This window comes from Puma concolor, chromosome D3 (genome assembly GCF_028749965.1).
Source record: "Puma concolor isolate L17-30 chromosome D3, mPumCon1.1.hap2, whole genome shotgun sequence".
Taxonomy (NCBI): domain Eukaryota; kingdom Metazoa; phylum Chordata; class Mammalia; order Carnivora; family Felidae; genus Puma; species Puma concolor.
In genome coordinates this window covers 58,523,981-58,544,243 of record NC_141678.1, presented here as the reverse complement: position 1 = coordinate 58,544,243, position 20,263 = coordinate 58,523,981, and the positions used below count along the sequence as shown (strand labels likewise).

General features: G+C 34.4%; 1 protein-coding gene across 8 annotated transcripts in view; it reads right to left on the bottom strand.

Annotated features, from left to right (window-relative positions):
* Nucleotides 1-20,263, bottom strand: part of KIAA1328 (KIAA1328 ortholog) — a 361,755-nt gene that overhangs the window by 88,206 nt on the left and 253,286 nt on the right. For all 8 annotated transcript variants that reach the window (XM_086682787.1, XM_086682788.1, XM_086682785.1 and 5 more), the window contains one exon: nt 242-423. In XM_086682787.1, the coding sequence (XP_086538913.1) occupies nt 242-423 (182 nt within the window). The remainder of the gene's footprint in view (nt 1-241; nt 424-20,263) is intronic.

Below are 20,263 nucleotides of genomic sequence, written 5' to 3'. Positions count from 1 at the left end.
GCTTGCAGAGAGAGACAAACTGGACAGTTTCTCAAGAAGAGTATTCTAAGAGAAAGGATGATGTGATTCAGTGATCTAGCAAATGTGCTACTTGTGGCCTTGAAGGCACATGTCAGTTTGTAACATACTTAACTCTTGCTCAGGGTTGTAGAAATCATCTGGAGTTCATGGCTAGCACCCACTAGCAACCACTAGCCCTGGAACAGCTTCTTCTTTTGCTACTTATAAATGCTAAGCTTACCTCTTTGGGGTCGATATGCATCTTTCTTTTGACATGTCCATAGGGCATTATCTTCTGTTTGTGATTGAAACCCAACTGTCTTCTTCTCCCTTCTATTTTCACCACTGTTAGTGGACTCCTGGTACTTTTTGATGGATGATGATGCTCCCAGCAGCCAGTCAGAATATTTTGACTTCAATAAACTAAAAAGAATAAACAAGAATGGGCTGTATGTAGACAGCATACATGGGGGTGTGTGATCACATAAAGGCATATAAATTCAGCATGAGTTAAAATGCAATTCATGGCAGTAAGGACTTTCTTTTTCTTCTTATTTTTTATTGAAATATAATTTGAATAATTTATAGAAGGTCTGTTTTGTAACTTTCCACAATAATTTTGGAAAAGAAATGGTCTTTATCCTCAAAAAGCTTATATTTGGAGTTGGGGAAATGAGACTCAGACTCATGAAACTGCTAATAAAGCCATAGAGTATGACTAAGAACCAGAATATCTGTAGAAATAAAAAGTATGCTAAAACAAGACTTGCATAACTAAAATGTTTCCAAGTACTAAAATTGAACATTAGGGATTAAAATATCACCAATTTGCTTCAACACGCATTTGTGTTTCTCATTTTCAATTGTTACAGTATTTATTATGTGCCCAGAGTATGTAAGGAGCAGTACAATGGTCTCTGTCCCCACATCATTTCATTCTAAAGTCAACAAGGCAAATATGGAGAAAAAGGAATTTTAATGAAAATAAACACATGTACATATGTTTTTCTCTCTAATAAACTGTGTTCTCACCATTAACACATTTCCTTACAACATTTTATTTTTTAGAAAGAAGTGTTAGAATGATGTATATTCATTACTATTCCACCAGCCTCTTCCTTCACACTTAAATTAACCACAGACTCATGACACTTTGGTATTGTCTTCCCCATGCCCATGAACAATGTGAGTACTAAAGTGAAAAGACAGAGAGAGAGAGAAAGAGAGAGAGAGAGAGAGAGAGAGAGAGAGAGAAGACTTTTACTCAAAAAGTAGAATCTAAATATTAAGACTAAACAAACTCCCCAGAAACAGAGGTAATCCGTAGACAGAAATAATTTGACCAGGATTATAATCATGTAAACCTATCAAAGTCATTGGGTTTCTGGTTTACGTTGATCAGAATTTTTAATAATGTCTGCTCATATCAAATGTATTACTAAAACCAAGAAATTAAATAGCTTTATGTTTGGAGTGATATAAAGAAACAAAAACTATTAGTAGTATGGCTTTATATGAGCATAATGCAGCATATTAAATTTATACTCTTAAATTTTTTTTTAACCAGAATTCAGAGATCACTTTCCCATGTGGATTCAGCAGTGGCTGTATATCTTAGCTCATATAACTTCTATTCATGAGACAGGAAAAAAGAAGAGAATAAAACTATCTCACTGTGAATGTAAGATAAATTTACCTTAACCCAGAAGCTCCAAATGCAGGCAAATCCAAGGACTATATCTTTGCTTGCTCTTATATGAAAGTTAATGCGACCAAGACTACTGACTCCCCTAAATTCATTCATTCTCAACTTAGCTGAATCCCCAATACTAGCCAATGTTTATCCCTCCCAAAGTTGATTGCTTCCTGTTTCTTTACCCCATTTTCCATACTCCATTTCTATATCTTTATTCCAAACCCAATCCTGGTAATCCACTATCTCAACAGGGGACATGGCTTCTAATTTCTCTAAAATAAAGATGACTAGAAAAAAAAAATCTCTCCTTTCCTTCGTATTTATTTCCAGCTTTACCTATCTACTATTCCTCCATTAATGTCTCCAAAGAAAATCACACCTTTTATTCGTACTCTTAATATCAGTGACCTATGCCTTCTGTGACTATGGCCCATCAGTTTTCTCCTTTTCTTATAATTTACAAATTCCTCCTCTCAACTTAATTCTTTCTGAGGATTACAAACAAGATCAGACTTTCCATTAAAAACCAAACCCTAAATCTAAAACCAGAAACTCTTCCCATAAGTGGGAAAGTATAATACTCAGTGTCAGTGACAGTGAGGGGACAAGAGCATTTTAATACATTACTGGAGGAACTGTAAATTGGTATAGCCTTTTGGTGGGTGATTTGTCAACACAAAATAAAAATGCACCTACCTCTTAACAATTTTGCTTTTAAGAAGTTATTCTATAGAATTACATAAACAACAGTATGAGAATATTTGTTCAAGGATGATCACTGCAGAATACTTGTAATAGGAGAAAATTGAAGGCAAATATTCAATAGAAGAATGAGTGAAAAAAAAACCCATGATACATCTATTATAAGGAACAATATTCAGTTATTAAAAGGAATGAAGTAGTTCTTTATACTATTGTGGAGAAACTTCATGACATAATATTAAGAAAGAAAGAAATAAAAAGGAAAAAAGAAAGAAAGAAATAGAAAGAAAAGCAATTTGCAATAATAGAATGTATATAATGTGACCTAATTTTTGTAAAAACAAAAATACACAAAAAGTAATTTTAAACTTCTAGATGAATAGATACCAAACCTGTGGAAAGAAGCAGAAATAGAGTGACTTAGGGAATAGCTTTTATAATTTAGTTTATATATTTCTTCATATTTTCATTTCATCTAATAATCATGTACTTTTTAAATAAAAAGTACCATCTCCTCTCTTTTCCTTCTCTGCCAAACCTCTAGAAAACAATAATCAATTTTAAAGATATACTTACTAAAACTAATTTAAAATGTATTTATTTAAATTCAAGTTAGTTAAATACAGTGTGGTATTGGTTTCAGGAGTTGAACCCAGTGATTAATCATATAATACCTAATGCTCATCCCAACAAGGGTCCTCCTTAATGCCCATTACACATTTAGCCCATCCCACCACCTAACACCCCTCCAGAAACCCTCAGTTCATTCTCTGTATTTACGAGTCTTTTAATGGTTTGCCACCTCTGTTTTTATCTTATTTTTGCTTCCCTTACCTTATGTTCATCTGTTTTGTTTCTTAAATTCCACATATGACTGACTTATTGTGCTTAGCATAATACACTGTAATTCCATCCACATTGTTGCAAATGGCAAGATTTCATTCTTTTTGATTGTTGAGTCATATTCCATTGTGGATATATACCACATCTTCTTTATCCATTCATCAATCAATGAATATTTGGGCTCCTTTCATAATTTAGCTATTGTTGATAGCACTGTTATAAACATTGGAGTGCATGTGTCCCCTTCAAATCTGCATTTTTGTATCCTTTGGATAAATATCTAGTAGTGCAATTTCTAGGTTGTAGAGTAATTCTGTTTTTAAGTTTTTGAGGAAAACTCAAAATTTCCACCCAGTTTGCATTCCCACCAACAGTGCAAAGGGTTCCCCTTTTTCTGAATCCTAGCTAACATCCGTTGTTGCCTGAGTTGTTCATTTTAGCCATTCTGACAGGTGTAAGGTGGTATCTCAGTCTGGATTTGAGTTGTGTTTCTCTGATGATGAGTGATATTGAGCATCTTTTCATGTGTCTGTTAGCCATCTGGATGTTGTCATTGGAAAAGTGTCTCTTCATGTTTTCTGCCCATTTATTAACTGGATTATTTGTTTTTGGGTGTTGAGTTTGGTAAGTTCTTTATAGATTTTGGATACTAACCCTTTATCTGATATGTCATTTGCAAATATCTTCTTCCATTCCATTGGTTGCTTTTTAGTTTTGTTGATTGTTTTGTTTGCTGTGCCTAAGTTTTTATCTTGATGAGGTCCCAATAGTTCACTTCTGTTTTTATTTCCCTTACCTTCAGAGACATGTCTAGTAAGAAGTTGCTGCAGCCGAGGTCAGAGAGGTTGCTGCCTGTTTTTTCTCATAGGATTTTGATGGTTTCCTGTCACACATTTAGGTCTTTCATCCATTTAAAATTTATTTTTGTGTATGATGTAAGAAAGTGGCCCAGTTTCATTCTTCTGCATGTCACTGGACTGTTCTCTCAGCACCATTTACTGAAGAGACTTTCTTTTTTCCATTGGATACTCTTTCCCACTTTGCTGAAGGTTTGTTGGCCAGACACTTGTGGGCCCATTCCTGGGTTCTCTGTTTTATTCCATTGATCTATGTGTCTGTTTTTGTACCAGTACCATACTATCTTGATGATTATAGCTTTGTAATACAACTTGAAGTCCAGAATTGTGATGCTTCCAGTTTTGGTTGTCTTTTTCAACATTACTTTGGCTATTTGGGGTCTTTTTTGGTTCCATACAAATTTTAGGATTGTTTGTTCTAGCTCTGTGAAGAATGCTGGTGTTATTTTGATAGGGATTGCACTGAATGTGCAGATTGCTTTGGGTAGTATCGACATTTTAACAATATTTGTTCTTCCAATCCATGAGCATGGAATATTTTTCCATTTCTTTGTGTCTTCTTCAATTTCTTTCATAAGCTTTCTTTGGTTTTCAGCATATAGATCTTTTACCTCTTTGGTTCGGTTTATTCCTAGGTATCTTATGGTTTTTGGTGCAACTGCAAATGTGTTCGATTCCTTGATTTCTATTTCTGCTGCTTCATTATTGATATATAGAGATGCAACTGATTTCTACATGTTGATCTTATATTCTGCAACTTTGCTGAATTCACATATTCATAGTTCTAGCCATCTACCATGCTAATGGAGGTCAAAAGAAAGCCAGAATAACCATACTTATATCAGACAAATTAGATTTCAAAACAAAGACTGTAACAACAGATGAAGAAGGGCATTATATCATAATTAAGGGGTCCATCCACCAAGAAGATCTAACAACTATAAATATTTACACTCCCAACTTGGGAGAACCAATATATATGCACATATATACATATATATTAATAACAAACATTAAAAAACTTATTGATAATTATACCATAACAGTAGGAGACTTTAATATCCCACTTATAGCAATGGAGAGATCATCTAAGCAGAAAATCAACAAGGAAACAATGGCTTTGAATGACACACTGGACCAGATGGACTTAACAAATGTATTCAGAACATTTCATCCCAAAGCAGCAGGATACACATTGCTCTCCAGTGCACATGGAACACTCCATAGAATAGATCACATACTGGGTCACAAGTCAGTCCTCAACAGGTACAAAAAGATTGAGATCATATCATGCATATTTTCAGATCACAATGCTATGAAACTTGAAATCAACCACAAGAAAAAATTTGGAAAGCCCTAAAACACATGGAGGTTAAAGAACATCCTACTACAGAATGAATGGGTTAACCAGGAAATTAAAGAAGACATTAAAAAATACATGGAAGTAAGTGAAAATGAAAACACAATAGTCCAAACCCTTTGGGATGCAGCAAAGGCAGTCCTAAGAGGAAAGTACATTGCGATTCAGGCCTATCTCAAGAAGCAAGAAAGGTCCCAAATATACAACCTAACCTAACACTTAAAGGAGCTAGAAAAGGAGTGACAAAGCCTAAAGACAGCAGAAGAAGGGAAATAATAAAGATTAGAGTAGAAATAAACAGTATGGAAACAACAACAAAAAAAACCCAGTAGAACAGATCAATGAAACTAAAAGCTGGTTTCTTGAAAGTATAAATAAAACTGAGAAACCCCTAGCCAGACTTACCAAAAAAGAAAAGAGAGAGGACCCAAAACTACTTTTTAAAGAGCAAATCTAGTGGTCTTTCCTCTTTCAACAGTCTTTTTACAGGACACTTCACAGCAGCTGACTCCTTTCTGAAAATTTTTTACCTGGGACTTCAGAATATATTATTATGACTGGTTTTCTAGTTTTAGGAGACTTCTACTTCCTTTCCCTTAAATGCAGACATTCCTCAAGATTCTGTCTTTGTCTGTAATCTTCCCTCACTTAGCACTTTCTTAGTGATTCTTGTCACATCATTGTATTTTCAATGATGATTTCTAAACAGATTCATCTAGCCCCCATTGCTCTCTAAAACTACTGATCTGATCCACTAGCTACTAGAAAGTTGTGAAGGGAAGTCTTGCCATACCTCCCAAAGCAACTCATGTGAAAGCAATGGCATTACATTTATCTTGAAACTAGTTCTTCCATGCTTCCATTTCCATTTAATGACTCTACCATTCTCTCACTTATATGAAAAACATCAGTTATCTCGAATTCTGCTTTCTTTGTGCCTGTTCAATAAATTACTAAATCAATAATTCCTTTATATATTCATCAGATATTTGTTGAGGACACACTCTATAGGCCTGATAATGTGTTATGGAGCTAGAGTGGACAAAATTGAAAAATAAATATTTATTGAGTATATGAAATATGCTAGGCGCTAAGTATACAAACATGAGCAAGACCTGGTTTCTGTTTTCAAAGTGATTTTAGTGGTGAAAGAGACATTGAAACAGATCATTTTTAATACAATATGATACATGCTATGATTCAAGATACGAGGGTGTTAATGGGAGCATAAAGGCAGGACACCTATCTATATAACTGAAGGGAAATTCCGGAAGCATCCAAAGTAAATTTTGGAGGATAAGCAGGGTATACGGAATGATATCCTAAGTAGAAAAAAACAGCATGAGCACATATACCAACAAGTAAAGCCAGACAGATAGGCTCAGCTCAGATCATGAAGGCTTGCTTTCTCATATAAGGGGCTTAAGCTCTATTTTGTAGGCAAGGCAGAGTCACTGAAAGGTGCTAAGGGGAAAAAAATGGCATTATCCAACTTGAATTTATCAAAAATTATCCTGGCACCACGTAGACCTACAAAAGTGACTGCAAGAAGTTGGATGAGTCAGAGAGCTGTTGTAACAGCTCTGATGAGAGATGATGAGAGTCTGGAATGGAGAAGCAATCATAGGAAATGAAGAGAGACAATTTTAAAAACATATTTAGGATTTAAAATTGGTAGAGGGGCACCTGGGTGGCTCTACTGGTTAAGTGTCCAACTTCAGCCCCAGTTATGATCTCACAGTTCATGGGTTCAAGCCCCGTCGGGCTCTGTGCTGACAGCTCAGAGCCTGGAGCCTGCTTTGGATTCTGTGTCTCCCCCCGCACCCCGCCCCTTCCCCACTCACACTCTGTCTCTTTCTCTCTCAAAAATAACATTAATTTTTTTTTAATTGGTAGAACTTGACAAGTGTTTGAATGTGAAAAGTGAGGAGAAAAGGGAGTGGGAATGGCAGCATTTGTGGGCATAAGCAATACAGAGAAAAGGACTGGGAGTGTGGGAGAAATTAAATGTAGCCTAGGGTACTTATGAAACATCTGGGAAGGTATTTCAAGAAAGCAATTGGATCAATAAGTCCATAGCTTTTTGCTAGCTGGCTGACTGTTGTTAGGGTGGTGGGATTGAAACAGAGTTGAACAAGTGTAGACTTCATTTTTAATTCTCTTGGGAAGGAGGAGGTAAATTCATTCTTGTGAGTGAAAGAAATGGGTATTGAGGAGAGAAGTGAGGATGTGGAGTATATACATATTAAGGGAATTCAAGATAAAAATGATCAAGAACAAGGGAAAAACTATCCTGCAGTGTTGAAGGCCTAATAATTAGAAATCATATATTTGTGCCAAGGCTCAGGTGTACAGAAGTAAAAGAGAAAGCAGCCTCTGAGCTTGATTCAGGGTTAGGATTTTATTGGGAGAGTGCAGCATACTGAAGGTCAAGGTTCAAGCTCCAATACTAATACCATTCCCAGTATGAAAGCCCTCCCTACCCTGCACAAGCTCTGATATTCTGTGCCAAGCTGCCCTCCTCTGAAGATCATGCTCTAACACTCTATGATCACATCAGTTTTGAGGTATGATGTGAGGTAGGAATGAAGGGTCATTTTTTCCCTGTATCTATATCCAGTATATCCAGAATTATTTGTTTAAAAGACTCCTTTTTCCACAGACTTGACTGATACCTTTGTTAAAAAACAACTGAACATATGAGTGTGTAGGTCTGTTTCTGGACTCTATTCTGTTCCACTGACCTATTTATCTATCTTAATGTGAATACCAACCTGTATTGATTACGTAACTTTAATTAACATACGTGAAATTAGGAAGCACAAGTTTTTCAATTAATTTTTCTAAAACAGCAAAGAGGGGTGTCTGGGTGGCTCAGTTGGTTAAGTGTCTGAATTCAGCTCAGGTCAATGAGTTTGAACCTCATATTGGGCTCTGCACTGACAGCACGGAGCCTGCTTGGGATTCTCTCTCCCTCTGTCTCTGTCACTCTCCTGCTCATGCTCTCTCTCTCTCTCAAAATAAATAAATAAATAAAAATAAAAATAAAAAAATAGAAAAGACTGTTTTTGCTATTCTAGGCCATTCATATTTCCATATACATTTCAGAATGTTTGCCAATTTCTATAATAGTAGCTGATATTTTGACTAAAATTAGTCATTTCACTTGTATTGAATCTAATCTTCAATTTGGGAAAAAATTGGTATCTTAACAATATTGAGTGTTACAATCTAAGAACATGGTATATCTTTCTTTCCATTTATTTAAGTTTTCCTGAATTTGTCTCAGCCATATATTATAGTGATCAATATAGAGTTTTTGTACACTTTTTGTTAAGTTATTCATAGTATTTGATGGCTTTTAATGTTGCTAAAAATGCTTCATTTCAGTTAATATTTTATTTGCTGCTTTACATGTATTTCCATATGACAGCTAATTGCATCATACAGAAATAAAATTGATTTTTGTATGTTGAACTCAAATTCTATGAATGTATTAAATCCACTTAATAATTCTAGTACTTGTTTCTGTAGGTTCTTTAGGATATTTCTTTCTACGTAGATAGTCATGGTATTTGAGAAAAACACCATTTTACTTATTTTTTTCCAATATTTTTCATGCATGATCACACTAGTTAGGACCTCCAGTACCATGTAAATATAAGTGGTAAGTGTGGACATTCTTTCCTTATTCCTAAAAGAATTCATCACTAAACAGATACATCTTTGAGGCTCCTGGGTGGCTCAGTTGGTCGAGCATCTGACTCTTGACTTCAGCTCAGGTCATGATCTCATGGTTCATAGGATTGAGCCCTGCATTGGTTCTGTACTTATAGCATGGAGACTGCTTGGGATTCTCTCTCTCTGCCACTCCCCTGCTGAGGTGTGCACATGCACGCACTCTCGCTCTCTTTCTCTCAAAATAAGTCAATAAACTTTAAACGAGAAAACTGAGAGAGATCTTTGTCCATACCCTCTATCAGATTTCTAGTTGGATGACAGGTTATTCCCCCCCGCCCCCGCCATACTCCTTTTAAAAAAAAAAAATTTTTATTTTTTTAAATTTGCATCTAAATTAATTAGGAAGAACAAATATTGTTAAAATGTCCATTCTACTCAAAGCAATCTACACATTCAATGCAATCTCTATCAAAATAACACCAGCATTCTTCACAGAGCTAGAAAAAATAATCCTAACATTTGTATGGAACCAGAAAAGACCTCAAATAGCCAAAGCAATCTTGAAAAAGAAAACCAAAGCAGGAGGCATCACAATCCCAGACTTCAAGCTATACTACAAAGCTGTAATCATCAAGACAGTATGGTACTGGCAAAAAAACAGGCCCTCAGATCAATGGAACAGAGTAGAGAACCCAGAAGTGGACCCACAAACACATGGCCAACTAATCTTTGACAAAGCAGGAAAGAATATCCAATGGAATAAAGAAAGTCTCTTCAGCAAGTGGTGCTGGGAAAACTGGACAGCGACATGCAGAAAAGTGAACCTGGACCATTTTCTTACACCATACATAAAAATAAACTCAAAATGGATGAAAGACCTAAACATAAGGCAGGAAGCCATCAAAATCCTCAAGGAGAAAGCAGGCAAAAACCTCTTGGATCTTGGCCACAGCAACTTCTTACTCAACACATTTCTGGAGGCAAGGGAAACAAAAACAAAAATGAACTACTGGGACGTCATCAAAGTAAAAACCTTCTGCACAGCGAAGGAAACAATCAGCAAAACTAAAAGACAACCGACAGAATGGGAGAAGATATTTGCAAAAGACATATCAGATAAAGGGTTTGTATCCAAAATCTATAAAGAACTTATCAAACTCAATACCCAAAACACAAATAATCCAGTGAAGAAATGGGCAAAAGACATGAATAGACACTTCTCCATAAAAGACATCCAGATGGCCAACCGACACATGAAAAAATGCTCCACATCACTCATCATCAGGGAAATACAAATCAAAGCCACAATGAGATAACACCTCACATCTGTCAGAATGGCTAACATTAACAACTCAGGCAACAACAGATGTTGGCAAGAATGTGGAGAAAGAGGATTTCTTTTGCACTGTTGGTGGGAATGCAAACTGGTGCAGCCACTATGGAAAACAGTATGGAGGTTCCTCAAAAATCTAAACATAGAATTACCCTACGACCCAGCAATTGCACTACTAGGTATTTATCCAAGGGATACAGGTGTGCTCTTTCGAAGGGACACATGCATCCCCATGTTTCTAGCAGCACTATCAACAATAGCCAAAGTATGGAAAGAGCCCAAATGTCCATCGATGGATGAATGGATAAAGAAGATGTGGTATATATATATATATATATCTATATATCTATATATCTATCTATCTATCTATATATATATATACACATACACACACACACAATGGAGTATTATTCGGCAATCAGAAAGAATGAAATCTTGCCATTTGCAACTACGTGGATGGAACTGGAGGGTATTATGCTAAGCAAAATTAGTCAGTCAGAGAAAGACAAAAATCATATGACTTCACTCATATGAGGACTTTAAGAGACAAAACAGATGAACATAAGGGAAGGGAAACAAAAATAATATAAAAACAGGGAGGAGGACAAAACAGAAGAGACTCATAAATATGGAGAACAAACTGAGGGTTACTGGAGGGGTTGTGGGAGGGGGGATGGGCTAAATGGGTAAGGGGCACTAAGGAATCTACTCCTGAAATCATTGTTGCACTATATGCTAACTAATTTGGATGTAAATTTTAAAAAATAAAAAATAAAAGAAGTTAAAAAATAAAAAATAAATAAAACATTAAAGAAATGAAAAAATATATAACAGAATAAAATAGAGTTTCAAAATACCAGAGTAAATTTGATAAAGCCAGAGGAAAAATTAGAGGAATTCACAATCATATTTGGATATTGCAACATCCTCTTGTTACCAATTGATAGAAAAAAGAAAAATTCAGTAGGGTAAAGAAAAATTGAACGTCATTAATTAATTTGATTTAACTGACATGTATAGAATATTATACTCCACAGCAGGATATGCATTTTTAAAATAAAAACCAAGATATCTAGAAATATGTCAAGTATTTGGAAGTTATGTAACATATTTCTAGATAATCCATAGGTCAAAAAGAATCACAAGTGAAATTAATAAATATTTTGAAACGAATGAAAATGAAAATATAACATATCAAGATTTGAGGGATACAGAAGCAGTGCATAGAGGGCACTTAAGTGCCCATATTATATAGGAAGAAAAGTTTAAAATCAATGAAATAATTAGCCATTTTATAAAGCCAGAAAAACAAACGAGCAAACTAGATATAAAAGTAAGTAGAAGAAAGGGAATAATAAAGAGTAAAAGTTCATGAAATAGAAAAATAGAAGAAATAAAATAGTTGACCCTTTGCAAATATTAATAAAATTTATAAATCTCTACCAAGACAAACTATGAAAAAGAGAAAACTCAGTTTATGAATGTTAGGAATCAGAAAGGGGATATTACTATAGATTCTACAGATAGTAACAGAATATTAAGGATATTTCATGAACAACTTTATGCTACTATATTCAATAATTGAAATGGGATAAAATGCACACCTTTCTTGAAAAATATAACTTGTTAAAATTGACTCAAAAGAAACAGGAAATATGAATAGCCCTTTATTTATTAAAGAAATGAAATTCATAATCAAACATTCCCACAAAGAAAACTAACCAGATAGCTTCACTTGTAAATTTTATCATACTTAATGAGGATATATTACTAATATTACACAAGCTTTCTGTAAATAGGAGGGAAAACTTCTCAGCCCATTTTATATTACTGTGTGATATCAAAAGGTAATTAAATTATTAAGATAAAGGAATATTACAAACTACTATCACTCCAGAAGATAGAGACAAGAATCCTCAACAAAGGAATAGAAAATAATATCCAGCAATATATTAAAAGGTATACATCATGGCCAAATGAGTATTTTTCTAAAATGCAATGTTGGCTTCATTCAAAAATAAATCCACATAAAACCACATAATTATATCAATAAATGCAGAAAAAGCATTTGATAAAATTCTGATAAAAACTCTCAGCAAATCAGGAATTAAAGGGAACTTATTTAAATCTGATAAAGAGCATCTACCAAAAATCTATATTTAACATTATATTTATTGGTGAATTATTGAATGCCTTTTCCTTGAGAACAAAGCAAGGATGTCTTCTTTAAACACTTCTATTCAGTATTTTTTGGAAGTTCTAGCCAATGCAATTAGGCAAGAATAGGAAATAAAAGGCATAAAGGTTGGAAAGGCACACATAAAGCTGCAGTTATTCAGACAACGTGTCAGTGAACTTGAAAATCCTAAGGAATCTACCAAAAAAACAAAACAAAACAAAACAAAACCAAAAACCAAAAATCCAAATCCAAACAAAAACTTTGCTAGAATATGTGCATTTAGCAAGATTGTAGTATAAGGTAAATATTCAAAAATCAATACTCTTTCTACATACCACCAATAAGTTCAATGAATGGTGCAAAGGACTGGTACACTGAAAACTACATAGTATTACTAAGTTAAATTTAAAAATACCTAAATAAATGGAAGACATACACCATGTTCATGGATTAGAAAATTCAATGTTTTTCGGATGCCAATTCTCCCCCAAATTGATCTAATCAATAGAAATTGGTAGACTGAACCTAAAATGTAAACAAAAGAAGCTAGAATAGCCAAAGGGATTTTTAATAGAAATGCAAAGTTGAAGACATATTGTATCTGATTTCAAGATTCACTGCTTTTACTATAAAGCTAAATTAGTATGGACTGTGTGACATTGACATAAGAATGGACATTCTTTGTTTTTTTAATTTTTAATTTTAATTTCTTAAAAATGTTTATTTATAGAGGCACCTGGGTGGCTCAGTTGCTTAAGCATCCGACTTCAGCTCAGGTCATCATCTCTCGGGTTCAGGGATTCGAGCCCTGCATTGGGCTCTGTGCTGACAGCTCAGAGCCTGGAACCTGCTTCAGATTCTGTGTCTCCCCCTCTCTCTCTGCCCCTCCCATGCTCATGTTCTGTCTCTCTCTGTCTCTCAATAATAAATAAACATCAAAAAAAATTTTTTTTAATGTTTATTTATTTTGAGAACAAGAGAGTGCAAGTAGGGGAGGAGCAGAGAGAGGGTGAGAGAAAATCTCAGGCAGGCTCCACAGTGTCAGTGCAGAGCCCAAAGTGGGGCTTGATTTCACCAACTCTGAGATCACGAGGTGAGCTAAAATCAAGAATCAGATGCTTAACTCACTGAGACACCCAGGAGCCCTAGAATGGACATTCTTATCAATGGAATGATAGATCAATGGAATAGAAACTCACAAGTGTGTGTGTGTGTGTGTGTGTGTGTGTGTACATATCCAACTGACCTTTGAAAAGGCATCAGGCAATTCAATGAAGAAAAATTAGTTTTTTCACAAATGGTGCTAGAATAATTGGATATCTGAATAGGAAAAAAATGAACCTTTGAGCCCTTACACTACACATAAAAGTGTATTTGAAATAAGTCACAGACTTAAATGTAAAAATTAAAACTGTACAACCCCCATAAGAAAACACAGAAGAATACCTTTTTAACCTTCATTAATAAAAAGTCCTGTTCTTCAAAAACACCATTAAGGAAATAAAAAGGCAAGTAATACACTGGGAGAAAATATTCATAATATATAGTGATAAAGGATATGTATCCAAAATATACAAATAATATATGTTCAATACTTGGGTTGTTTACCTAATTAAAAATAGTCAAAAGATTTGAACAGGTACTTTTGAATGAATGGCCAATAAACAACATTAAAATATGTATATCATCATTAGTTATCAGTATACACAAGATACTATTTTATATTCACTAAAATGATTAAAATGAAAAAATCTGACTATACCAAGTCTTGGCAATGACATGGAGCAAAAATGACTCTGATATTTTTCTGGTGGGATTGTGAAGTTATATAATTTTGGAAAATAATTTGGTAGTTTCATGTGCAGTTAAAAGTAAACTTACAATATGATATAGTAATTTTACTCCTAGATATTAAGAGAAAGAAAACAAGCCTACTAAGAGATTTCTATAGAAATGTTTATAGCAGCTCAGTCTCTCCCCACCCCCGTCAAATCTGGAAACAATCTAAGTGTCCATCAACAAATGAATTGATAAACAATTTACGGTATATTTATACAATGATCTACTACTCAGTAATAAAAAAGTAATGAACTAATGTAATACGAAGCAACATTCAAAAATACACAAAACATATGGTGAGCAAAAGATGTCAGATACATGCATATAGTATGATTTCATTTACATGAAGATTTAGAACATGGAAATCTATTTTAAGTGATAGAAATCAGAACACTGGTTGCCTGGGCCAGGGGTTTGTCCAGGGATTTACCGTAACGTGTTCCAAGTACATCCTGGGTGATGGATACTTCCTATGTTAATTGGGATGTTAGTTACACAAGTGTATCTATTTGTTAAAACACACCAAACTTGATGTGTGCATGTTGCTAAATGTAAATTATATTTCAATACAGTTGATTAAAAATCAAATTGAAAGAAACAGCAGAGAAATTTTTACCAAATAAACTTTTAGATATACTGAGATAGATTAAAATTAATAACTATATGTTATTTCCAGAACTACATAGACCCAGCTACTAAAAGAAGAAAGATTCACTGATTGTTACTTTCTACCATTTATTAACTGTGTGAGAGGCATCATAAAGTCAAAACCTAATTGTTAGATGGTCATTGTTTCTTATCACTTCATGAAGTTCAGATGATGTGTACAAAATTCACTGAGGGGCTACGACTAATATAGGGCAACATTATTCACTGATATGATGAAATTAATAGGAATAGTTTCTGTTATTCATATTTAGCATCTGTTGGAGCTGTTAAGGTGATGGTAAAATGATCAAATTCAAGACAGCAGAAGAAAAGAGGTTAAACTCGTGGCATTTAGGACTGCCACACCATGTAAGTCACTTTTAAGTTACTAACATTTTATTGAACTATATCTCCATATTTTACTATTATAAAATAGTAGATGGGAAGCTGAGTAACCCTGACTTAGGATGGGGAAATGGAAAACATTTTCAGTTCTTCAAGTTCAATAAAATTCTAATAATCCGAAGCTTCCTTAACTGTGCTATTTTGCACAAACCTCCTATCGCGATAGTCTGTCTGAGCATGAATGGCAAATATTAAATGTCACTCAGGACCAACTGAATACCACTTGTATTTGCATTCCTTAAAAAGTAGAAAAACATTAACCTTTTGTTTTATTGAATTAAAATGCCATGGAAATGCTGATGTAGTCTTGGGAGACTGGAATACTTTTACAAAGAAGAATAGCTGTCATTTATTAAACACAAAGAACAATTACTTGATAGGATGCCTTCTGACAAAAAGCAGATTGGTATTCTCATCATAGAAAAGGCATTATAAAAAAAAATCTAGCCCAGACCTCTGAGATTTGAATAATTTAAAGCTGCATTTGGTGCAATTTGAATTTTTCTTTAGGGAGGCAAAGTTAAATACCTTTAATTTGTTCTAATTATTTCAAATTTGCAAGTTAATTATGGCTGATCATTAAATAACAAAAAGGACTACCGTCTCCATAGAGTTTTACCTCCTACCCTCTGCATTACTTAAGCTAGATTTTAGTATGCATGAATTAACTTTCTAAATAATCACACGGTTTGACTAAATGGCTCAGTAAAATGAGCTCTGATCCTCAGAATAAGCATTAATGGACATTAGAAATGCTACTGGGACTCATGTTACTTACATTATAAGTATTTTTAATGGGGCCTTATTTACTAATCTTTATGTACTGTTCAAGTTAGAATACCATATAGATACATTATTCTGCTTTACTGGAGGAAAAGCCCAATCTTTGAGACAATAAAAACAATGTCCATTTAACACCAAATAAATTCATTTTGAAATTAATGCAGGGATATGATGATGGATTTTAACTTGTTTTAGCTGTTCATCTCAATGAATCAATCTAGCAAAAATGGTCTGCTTGGTCTGTAAATGGGGTATTATGGATTCACTGATGTGCTAAGTAATTCAAGTAGCAAAAGGAGGTCCTATGAGCTAGTATTTATTTTCTACCTGCTATTTTGAAAGAAAGAATTTATGGTTTCTTGTGTTGTGATATCCACTTCTGTGCATATTTGGCTACCAATGAATGTAAAGCCAGATGGCACATAACCCTTTTGCTTAGAACTCTTAAAAATAATTTTTCTAAATGTCCCAACTAGATCTTTATATTCCCCAGAGATGGACCTGTTAATGAACAAAATATTCTGAAAAAGTGTAAGGAGTAAAATTTGAAAAATGAAATATTTCATATGCTCTTAGATCTTTTTGTTTTCCGCTCCAAAATCATCAATAGAAATTTTACTTCCATATATTCCATAAATATGATCTGAGAGCCTACTATGCATCAATTCTGTGTTTGGTAATAAGAGCACACAAACAAATAAGTGACTGTCTTAGAATAGTTACAGGTAAACCAGAAGAGATAGCCAGCCCAACAGTGAATACATAATGTGACAGGTGTTATGTGACAGTATATGCAAAATGCTATAAGAAGTTGATAAATATAACAGGAAGCTTGCAAGAAGAGAATGGAAGATCATGAAGGGAACGAAGTAAGGAAATCAGTAAAAAAGAATGATAATTTACAAGCATATAGTATGCAAAAGGCACTGGCATAGTCCCTGGCTCCAAAAGATGTGACCATCCTAGTGAAGAATTGACCTATGGGAGTATGCCAAACCCCTTAGGTGTGCTAGGTAGAATAATGGTCCTGGGAAGACAATAGGTACTTCAGAGGCAGAAAAGACATAATTTACATGGGCATGGCACAAGGAAGAGAGTAGTCGAACCCCGAGGGGTAGTTAGGGCAGTTGTAGTAGTTTAGAATATTAGCTTTAGTGTCATACAGAACTGGGCACTGTATAGCTATTTATAAATTATCATAGATGTGATTTCTTTTTTTTATTAAATTTTTTTTTAAATTTTTATTTGTTTTTAAAAGATATAGAGAGACACAGCAGAGAGAGAGGGAGACACAGAGTCTGAAGCAGGTTCCAGGCTCTGAGCTGTCAGCACAGAGCCTGATACAGGGCTTGAACTTGTAAACTGTGAGATCATGACCTGAGCTGAGGTCAGATGCTTAACTGACTGAGCCACCCAGGCGCACCAATAGATGTGATTTCTTAAGCAAGTTACTCAACCTCACTGGGCCTCATTTCTTCACTTATAAAGTGAGGTTAATAGTAGTATGTAACTCATAGGGTTGTTGTAAGAAATAAATGAATTAACATATGTAAGATATGTAAGAGTGTCCAACACATAAATACTATCTAAATGTTAGCTTCTATTATTATCATTATTTTTATTACCATTAAATGACGCAACATTTAAAAGACAGGGCAATATGTAATACATAGTAAGTAGTAACAGACTAGCTGAATAGATGGATGGTATAATTTCTGAGAATTATAAAGAGTGGGCCATTGGCAAAGGGCTTGGGGGAGGTCATTGGTATGGATCTGAAAATCTTGAACTGAGGAACCTGTAAATCATTTGGGCTAGATACCATTATCATGAAGTTATAAGGACAGGTCTGGAAACCTCAGTAAGGAAAAGCTGAGACCTGAGATAAAGATTTTAGAGTTTTCAGCATAGAGATATGATCAAAAGCAACTGGAATGAGTTAAATTTCCCACAGAGAGAAGTCTATCAAAAAGAGGGAAAAGCATTTTTAATATTTAAACAGTAGGCAGAGGCAAAGGAAGCAGTAACATACTTTGAGGAAGGGAAGCAAAAAGCAACAGGAAGAGAATCTCCCAATAGGGAGATAAGCAGAGAAAGAAGAAAGAATATTGTAAAAAACAAAAACAAAAACAAAAAAACAAAAAACAAAAAGCCAAAAAAAAAAAAAAAACCAAAACCAAAAAAACAAAACCAAAACGAAGGAAATGAAAGAGATATCAGAAAGATTAGCCATGTAAACTGAGAAGTCAAGTAAGATGAGTAATGAAAAGAAAGAGAAAGATTCAGCAATAAGGAGGATACCTGTGACCATAGGTAGTATGGTTTTAGTTGAGTGATACAGTAGATGAGGAATGAAGAGAAGATGGGGAAGTGGAAGCAGAGAGCATAGATTATGCTCTGAAGTTTGGGAAAAAGAAAAGAAAGGGCAGCGATCTGATGGCAAGGCAAAATGGGTTTTTGGTTGTTGTTTTTTAAGGAGAAGGATCTTTGAGCATGTAGAGAAAGAGCCTGAAGATGCATGAGAAGAGATATGGATGTAAAGAAATCGTTGGGAAAATAGGGAATATGAACAAGGTACTGATACAGCAGACATTGGACTTGAGACCTTTATGGGACCTCCAAGCAGTAATGCCTGATAGGCATTTGATTCATTTATGTTTTGTATTTATGATTGAAGAATATTGTTATTGAAGTATAGTTGACATACAATATTATATTGGTTGCAGGTGTACAATACAGTGATTTGACAATTCTATACATGACTCAATGCTCACCATTATTAGTCACTATCTGTAACCTTATAATATTATTACAATATTCCCTATGCTGTACTTATAGCCTCTTTCACTTATTTTATAACTCGAAGTTGGTGCCTCTTAATCCTCTTGATTTATTTCACCCTCCATTTTGATAAACACTAGTTTGTTCTCTGTATTGATGAGTCTGTTTCTGTTTTTTATTTGTTCATTTGTTCTGTTTAGATTCCATATATAAGAGATCATATGGTATTTGTCTTTATCTGACTTATTTCACTTAGCAGAATACCATCTAGATCCACCCATGTTCTCACAAATGACAAGATTTCATTCTTTTTTCATTCCTTTTTATGGCTGAGTAATATTTCATCATGTATATCCATCTCTAGCTAGATATATATAGATATGATTGATATCTTCTTTATTCATTCATCTTAACTTCCAGATATTGGCTATTGTAAATAAGACTGCAATAAACATAGGAGTTCATGTATCTTTTTGAGTTCATGTTTTGGTTTTCTTTGGATAATGTTCGGGGTAAGGGAAGGCTGCCCCAAGATGGGTCACTTTGGTATGAAGACTATTTTGAGTTAAACACAATTAAAACCCAGAAGATTCAGAAAAATCTCTTTACTTTCCCCTCAACTGCATGCCTATACCAGGAAGAGAGCTATTAACAGAGATTCCTCTTTATCTAAGAAATTTATTTGCATAATAGGGTAACCTTTGTTTCCTAAACATCTCCTCTCATCTTCCTGTTAATGCTCTTTCTCCCCTTTGTTTCCTCAGGCCCTAACCTCTCTTTAGCTCATATAAGAATCATACTGACTTGCTGTCTTTGGAATTTCCATGTCTGTGTGGATCCCCCATATGTACAATATTACATTTAATTTTCTCTGGTTAATCTGTTTCATGTCAATTTGATTCTTGGTCCAATTAGGAAGACACTGAAAGAGAAAATTCTTCCTCCTTGGCAGTAAATACACAGCATTGGAATTACTGTATCATATGGTAGCTCTACTTTTAATTTTTTGAGAAACTTCCATACTGTTTTCCATAGTGGCTATACCAATTTACATTTCCACAAACAGTGCACGAGGGTTCCCTTTTCTCCACATCCTTGCTAATGCTTGTTACTTCTTGTCTTTTTTTTTTTTTTTTTTTTGCCATTCTGACAGTTG